This window comes from Triticum urartu, chromosome 1A, assembly GCF_056163025.1.
Source record: "Triticum urartu cultivar PI428250 chromosome 1A, HENAU_Tu73, whole genome shotgun sequence".
NCBI lineage: Eukaryota > Viridiplantae > Streptophyta > Magnoliopsida > Poales > Poaceae > Triticum > Triticum urartu.
The window spans coordinates 359434267-359442264 of record NC_141873.1 but is presented as its reverse complement, the minus strand read 5'-3'; the positions used below and the strand labels follow the sequence as shown (position 1 = coordinate 359442264).

The 7998-nt window shown below is 49.5% G+C and overlaps 1 protein-coding gene across 1 annotated transcript; it reads left to right on the top strand.

Annotated features, from left to right (window-relative positions):
- Positions 1–668: 668 nt before the first annotated feature.
- Positions 669–6188, top strand: LOC125512068 (lysine-specific demethylase JMJ706; the record flags this gene model as incomplete). Its single annotated transcript, XM_048677163.2, has 11 exons — positions 669–836; positions 2114–2501; positions 2593–2749; positions 2828–3047; positions 3139–3192; positions 3280–3359; positions 3448–3725; positions 3811–4203; positions 4288–4613; positions 4694–4957; positions 5266–6188. Coding segments are annotated over 11 exons (2763 nt in total), but the record flags the coding sequence as incomplete, so codon positions are not given.
- Positions 6189–7998: the final 1810 nt, after the last annotated feature.

Below are 7998 nucleotides of genomic sequence, written 5' to 3'. Positions count from 1 at the left end.
AGTAGTTCATTCAATCAAGAAAAAGCAAGAGGTGGAATTTACTTGTGTGTTTTCGCAAGCACCTTTTGGGCCAATCGTCTGTCCGTCCGTCCCAGGTGGTGGTAGGACAGTAAATGTCACATGCAGGTGAGGTGAGGTGAGCAACTAACCCCACCTCCACCCCCACCCTCCCTCGTGTCACACAGGCGGACGAGAGGAGGAGGAAAAGTCCCACCAGAAAGAAAGAAAGACAATGGGCGGAGGGGTGGGAAGCCCAGGGGCAGAACGGGGAGAGAGCGCGGGGGACGCGGTTCCGTTAGTGGAACCAACTCCAACGCCAACGCCGCTCCCATGACCCCGTCGCCTCCCTCTCCTCCTCCGACCCGACGCAAAAAAAGGAAAGCGAAAAAATGGGAGGGGGGATAGAGAAAAGCGTGGGCGACGGGTACAAGTGGGGCTCTCTCGTCTCCCTTCTCCGCGGTTTCCCCATATCACCCTCCCCGCCCCTCCCCTCCCCTCCCCCACAGCCAGAGACCCGTCCCGTCCCGTCCCGTCCCGTTCCCTTCCTCTTCCGGCGACCCGCTCCCCCGCCGGCAACCCCCGCGGTGGGGCCCCCATTGCTGGCCCTCAATTGCGCCAGTGCCCCCGCCTCCACCTCCCGCTCCCGCGTAGCTCGCGCGGGAAAATAACCGACGGAAGGAGGAGGAAGGAGGACCGCGCCGCGCGTGCCGGCTTCGGTTGGGCTGGGAGGGATCCCCGCCGCCGCCCGCTCGCCCGGAGGGGAATGCGGGACCCGTGCCGCCGGGGAATTCTCTAGACGGGCCTCCGCAACCGCGCCGCGCCCCGCCGGAGTCATGGTGAGTCGCGAGATCTGCCTCCCCCTTCAATTTCCGCTTCCGTCGCTCGCTCCCTCTTCCTTCGCGCCTTTTCTCCTTCTCCTTCCTCTTCCGCCGCTGCCTCAATTAATGCGTGTTCGTGGCCGGTCACTGTTCGATTCCTCTCTCCTAGGCCTAGTATCGAATTACCGCGTCGTTTTCCCTGTAAATTTCGTTCCCCCTCGCCGAGCAATTCATGGATTCCGCCACGAGCCGCGCCAATTGGGAGAATTGTTCCGAATTACGCACGAATCCGCGTCCGGCGAATTGCTCGTACGCCCTCTGTTTCTGCGTCCCCGTGAATTCCGAGGCCGTCAATGTTGGAAAACCAGGAGGAACCATTTATTTATGCCATCTCTTTGTTTTTGGATTTGTTCATAGGTAGTATCATCATCACCGCATGAGCTGTATTAATTTGGCCTCGCGCTCGTCCTCGCCCGTTAGGATTAGTAGTAGATAGATTCGCTGCGTGAGAAGTCAAACACACCAGCTGGGCTTCTACCAGTATTTATTTTTCTTCGCTTTTCCCCTCTCCTTTGGGCTAATTAAGATGCTCGTGCTAAATCACTGCTACTAGTACTCCCAAGTTAAGTTTAGGCTGTCCTATTCCTTGCCGTGTGGGGTTGCATTCCATTGTTCGGCGAGCGCCAAGCAGGCAATGGCATCTTCCTCCCCTTTTCCACAAGTTTCTACTCCAATGGTCGTACCGCATGTGCGTAATTCTACCTTTGACCAAGTCTGCAAATTAGTACCCCTTTTCCTCTTCCTTTCTCGCCGCCGATTTTTCTACAGTATGCAGAACCTCGCTCAATCAGTCAATCAACCGTTGTGCTTGCGATTTAATGGCCGTGGATTCGAAATTTATGGATTCCTTCTTACTAAAGAGACCGTTATTCTTAAAGCAGCGAGCGTTTCTATATAAATTGCTGCCACGAGATACAGTAGGACTTTTTATAGTACCTCGAATATAGAACGGCTCTGGATAAATTCAGTGGCAGACTGATTGCGACGGATGGTCGTGGCAGGGAAGCACCCGCGTGGAGGACATCAATGTGCCGTGTTTGATTCCATGACTATTGCTTTCTTGACTTGGCTGGGAGTTGCCGCTCTTTCGGTTCCACCTATGACCAATTCGTGGCATCCAAACTATTGGTGCTAATTGACCCTGCTGTCTTTGTTGGTCAATGCCGGCTTGCACATTATAAATTGCAATGCTGCATGTGCTTCTTCACTCTCTGATGTATCTAGCTATGTCTTAGGTGGAGGGAAGGAGCTGTCTCCCCGCAGAGGTCAGGAATGGGCTCGAGACACTGAAGAAGAGGAGACTTGAGAGGATGCGTTTGAGTGCTCAGAAAGACGCCGGTGACAATCCTGCCATGGCTGCAAGGAGCGGCGGGGACTCACTGCGGACTCCTGCACACTGTGGGGTGAGATTGCATGCCAACAATGTTACTGCGGGTTTACCTAGCACTAGCAGTGCCCAGAACAATAATCCATTTGCAAAGCGCAAGGTGGACAAGTTCGATATGTCTAACCTAGAGTGGATAGACAACATACCAGAGTGCCCTGTGTATTGTCCCACCAAGGAGGAATTCGAGGATCCCATTGCGTATATACAGAAAATTTCCCCGGTGGCTTCAAAATACGGTACACCTTCCTTTTACCTCAGACCCATTTCTCTTGCCAATGTATTACCGAATGGATGAATAAATAATGACAATGGCATCTTTCTCTCCAGGCATTTGCAAAATCGTGGCACCTGTAAGCGCTTCTGTGCCCGCTGGTGTCGTGCTGATGAAGGAACAACCTGGTTTTAAGTTCATGACCAGGGTTCAGCCGCTTCGTCTTGCTGAATGGGCTGAAGACGATACAGTCACTTTCTTTATGAGTGGACGGTGCGCTACTCTCTGTTTATTTCAGTACCCTATTTAGTTTGCCTTCAAAGTCTCATCACATTTTTCACGACTCTGCAGAAAGTACACTTTCAGAGACTACGAGAGAATGGCCAACAAAGTGTTCTCTAAGAAGTATTCCAGTGCTAGTTGTCTCCCTGCTAGGTACGTGGAGGAGGAGTTCTGGCGTGAAATCTCTTCTGGAAAGATGGATTTTGTTGAATATGCTTGTGATGTTGATGGGAGTGCCTTCTCTTCTTCTTCTCACGATCAGCTTGGGAAAAGCAACTGGAACCTCAAGGTAAAATATGCTCCCCTCTCTCCCTTTCTCCCTGTGTGTGATGTTGGCTACTTTACAGTCTTATTCATGATTTTCTTCTCTATGCTTGTAGAATTTTTCACGGCTCCCCAGTTCTGTGCTGAGACTTCTGCAGACGCCAATTCCGGTATGTAATCTATTCCTTGCTTATTTATGTTTTAGTATATTCTTAATATGGATTCGTCGTGATTGTAATTACTCTGATCCAAAACAGGGAGTAACAGATCCAATGCTTTATATCGGTATGCTCTTTAGCATGTTTGCATGGCATGTCGAAGATCACTATTTGTACAGGTACTCATCCTCATTCTTATTATTGATCATGGTTATTCCTCGTTCCTTTTTTATGGACAATTTTCTAACATTTTTATCACATAACCAGCATCAATTATCATCATTGTGGGGCATTTAAGACATGGTATGGGATACCAGGCGATGCTGCTCCTGGATTTGAAAGGGTGGCAAGCCAGTATGTGTACAACAAGGATATTTTGACTGGTGATGGAGAGGATGCAGCTTTTGATGTTCTGTTAGGGAAGACAACAATGTTCCCCCCAAATATCTTGTTAGACCACAATGTTCCTGTTTATAAAGCTGTGCAGAAGCCTGGAGAGTTTGTTATAACATTCCCTCGTTCGTACCATTCAGGTTTCAGCCACGGTATGTATAGTTTCTTCTATCTTCTGCTTGGTAATTTCCGCATATATGCATACTATATATTCTAAGCAATGTTTGAATTACCCAGGCTTCAATTGTGGAGAGGCTGTCAATTTTGCTATTGGCGACTGGTTTCCTCTGGGCTCTCTGGCTAGCAAACGCTACGCACTTCTGAATAGAACACCCTTTCTTGCACACGAGGAGCTACTTTGCCGTTCTGCAATGCTTCTGTCCCACAAACTGAGTGATCCAGAAACAATTAATTCTGAACATCCATACACTCAATATTGTGTGAAGTCTTCCTTTGTGAGGTTGATGCGACTGCAGCGGCGCACACGCAGCTTACTCGCTAAAATGGGTTCTCAGATATACTACAAGCCAAAAATGTATTCGAACCTATCCTGTAGCATGTGCCGGCGTGATTGCTACGTTACACATGTGTCATGCGGATGCACCTTTGATCCTATCTGCCTTCATCATGGTAGGAAATCCTGACATTGCTGTTTCTCTAGCCTTCCCCTCAAGTTTGTATTTTACCTGACTATATTTATTGATTGGAGTACAGAACAAGAACTGCGGAGCTGCTCTTGTAAATCTGACCGGATTGTCTACGTCAGAGAGGACATACTGGAGTTAGAGGCTCTATATAGAAAATTCGAGCAGGATATTCGCCTGGATAAGGAAACAAGTGCTAATGTCTCTTATAAGCAAGCTGCGATTTCTGATATTGGTGATGATCATGGTCGATCAGTTGGGGCTAACCAGGACATCAGCAACAGTGAAGCAAACTTGCTAGAAGCAAATGCTGCTGACGGTGGAAAGTGTTCTCCTGCGACTTCATCGTTGACGTCTTTTGCACATCGTGACGGGTCTTTGCCTGCAGAACCAAAGGTCAGTTTACCGCACTCGTATCAAATCTTGTTTCCAACTGTTGTCTTTCAGTTTGAGGTAATAATATTGTTGTTTTTCAGTTCCATGCAGCTCGAACTGACCAAATTTGGCCAATTACTAAGCAGTTCATAAAAACATCATCAGTGGAAGGGAATGGTCCGCTGGATGGCAATTCATCCTGCATGGCTGATGCTTGCAATGAAATTAGTTCCTGCAATGCTTCACCCATGGAATACAGTGGCAATTCTGATTCTGATACTGAAATCTTCCGAGTCAAGCGCAGATCCAGCATATTAGGAAGATCTGCTCCTGACACGAAGACAACAAACATGTCTGAACAGAAGGTATGCTCCAGTTTGATCCTCGAAATTTGAGAACAGATTGTCAAAGAGGAAGCCAATCTATTTTTATTCACGCATCTGACCCTGTAGCCACAATTTTGATTATTTTTGTCACTACCATCCTGGTGAACTGCTGCTTCCTTGCCCACCTCATGTGCTGATAAATTTTTAGGCTTAGGCGTGTATCATATTATAGGTTACTGAACGCGTGGTTGGTAATTGAGAAACAACTGAGAATCCATGGAGTTTGTGTAGGTTTGTTACGCTGCATGTTTTGTTTCTGATATTATATATAAATACTGTTTACTCAGGTTCTGAAGCGGCTGAAGAAGGCATCCCCAGAAACACAACATGACAATAAGCGACCTGAAGAAGACTCTGAGCGTACTTCAGTTCCCTCAGTTAGTATGAGGCACAATAAGTCAAATTCTGCCTCTTCTGAGGAAGATAGAGAGGATATGGTTCCCATTGCCTGGAGGATGAAGCGGCGGCAGCTGGAAGCTCAACAAGGCGATACCAGTTATGCGGCGCAGCAGTCGAATGTGTATCCATCTACCAGCAGCTGTTCCCGGCAGCAGTTTGCGGAGGCAACTAAAGACGCAGCCGCCTCAGAGGTCCGGCCGAAGCGGGTGAAGATCCGGTTGCCTCGTAGCGCGAACAGGCTGGTCGAGCAGCAACAGCAGGGCAGTTCAGGCCAGAGATTTGCGGTGGATGACAAGCCGCCTGGGTTTTGGCATACGGTTTAGGGTAGCCGACGCTCAGGTGCTAACAACCTCGACAGATAGGACTCAATTCTTTGTTTAGATGCATTGTTAACTACACGAGGGCGCTTGCATTTTGGTTAGCACAGATGCTGACTGACTGGGTTTAGAAAGGAGAGGAGGGTAGGGCTGATTGATTGCTTGGTTAATCCATTCTTTGTGCCTCCAATTTGAGGCCGGCCTAGGGTAGGCACACGGTTATTAGAAGACAAGACGATTGTTCGTCACGTTGTTTAGAGGCTTCATCTGAGTCACCGCTTGCTGGCTCCTCTTTGATGCCTCCTGCATTGCCCGTGACGGAATTGGGCCCCCATTCTGCAAGTGTTTTCTTTTGCTTAGCAGCTGTATATCTCTTTCTTGTTTTTATCGTTGAAAACAAGGGCAGCGCTAGCTGCTGCTAACTGTATTCTTTCGTACGCTTACCTGCTCCTGATGAATTATTCAATCGATCAATCATTCTTTTCGGATGTTGACGGGATGGTGTGTGAGAAATTTGGAAATTGTCCTGAGAGCCGCAGCAATTGAACTAATCAGTGTGGAATCTAACCCATCTTCATGTGAAATGCATGCGTTGCAATTGAGGCCTATGGAGTATGAGACTTTTTTAAATTTACACAGCGAAGCACTAGAAAGTACTACAGCGTAAGCAAAAAAGAGTAAAACCATCTCCAACAGCCCCATAGGGCGTCCTTTTTACCGCCGGAGCAGAAAAAATTGCCCAACCGCGCCGTCAGATCCTTGTTTTTCGCCGTTTTGTGCTGAAATTATAACCGGCGAACCCAAGCGAAACCCAGCACATCACGGGTACCGGCTGAAGCGAAAAGGCGCGTGTGCCCACACTATTGGCGACACCAATTGATTTTCCCGCCGTTTTCCCCTTTCCCTCCATTTTTCCCCTACCGACCCCCTTCTCCCCCGCAGCTACCGCCATTCTCTCCAGATCCGCCCGCCATGCCGCCGAAGAAGTATGCACCCCCTCGCCTAGCCACCGATTCCACCCAGCCAAAACAAAGGAAGCCGAGGGCACAGATGGCAAGGCCCCCCGGCTTGACGAACGCCTAGTGGAAGGCCGACGTTGATCGCCGGGCGGCGGTCACCACCGATCGGCGGAACAGGCTGAACATGAAGAAGGCCAGGGACGCGACGGCGGAGCAGGAGGAGACGTCTCGCATGCGCATGGCGAACGAGCGACAACTCCTTCCGGCTCAACAGGCCGACCAGTACCCACAAGGCGCGTGGGGTAGCCAGCAGAGCGTCGCATCACCCGCCAACTTCTCGTCGTCAGGGTGGGGGTACGCGCCCTCACCTTAGGACACTGACGACGACGCGCTTGGCGGCTTCAACCCCAGCATCACTGTCGGTGTCAAAACCGGCGGATCTCGGGTAGGGGGTCCCGAACTATGCGTCTAGGTCGGATGGTAACAGGAGGCAGGGGACACGATGTTTTACCCAGGTTCGGGCCCTCTTGATGGAGGTAAAACCCTACGTCCTGCTTGATTAATATTGATGATATGGGTAGTACAAGAGTAGATCTACCACGAGATCAAAGAGGCTAAACCCTAGAAGCTAGCCTATGGTATGATTGTTGTTCGTCCTACGGACTAAAACTCTCCGGTTTATATAGACACCGGAGAGGGCTAGGGTTACACAGAGTCGGTTACAATGGTAGGAGATCTACATATCCGTATCGCCAAGCTTGCCTTCCACGCCAAGGAAAGTCCCTTTCGGACACGGGACGAAGTCTTCAATCTTGTATCTTCATAGTCCAGGAGTCCGGCCGAAGGTATAGTCCGGCCATCCGGACACCCCCTAATCCAGGACTCCCTCAGTAGCCCCTGAACCAGGCTTCAATGACGACGAGTCCGGCGCGCAGATTGTTTTCGGCATTGCAAGGCGGGTTCCTCCTCCAAGTACTTCATAGAAAATTTTGTACACAAAGGTAGTGTCCAGCTCTGCAAAATAAGTTTCCACATATTGCCATAGAGAGAATAATATTTACACAAATTTAATCTGCTGACGTATTCCGTAGCGTGACATCACACCACGGCCAAGTCTTTATTCGAATCGTTTTACTGTCCCACCTCAGCGCGTTTAGCGAGGCGGTTTCCTTGGCACGTCTTGTTAAAGCAGAGATCGTGTCCCCTTATTCCGGGATTCTTATCAATATGAGTGTGGGTAACTCAACCGCGCCATTGACTACGGCGCTTGGGAGATAAGCGAGTTTTACCAGGCTGGTGGGGGCGCATAGTCGCGTCCGCCCATATAAGGGGATAAGGATCCACC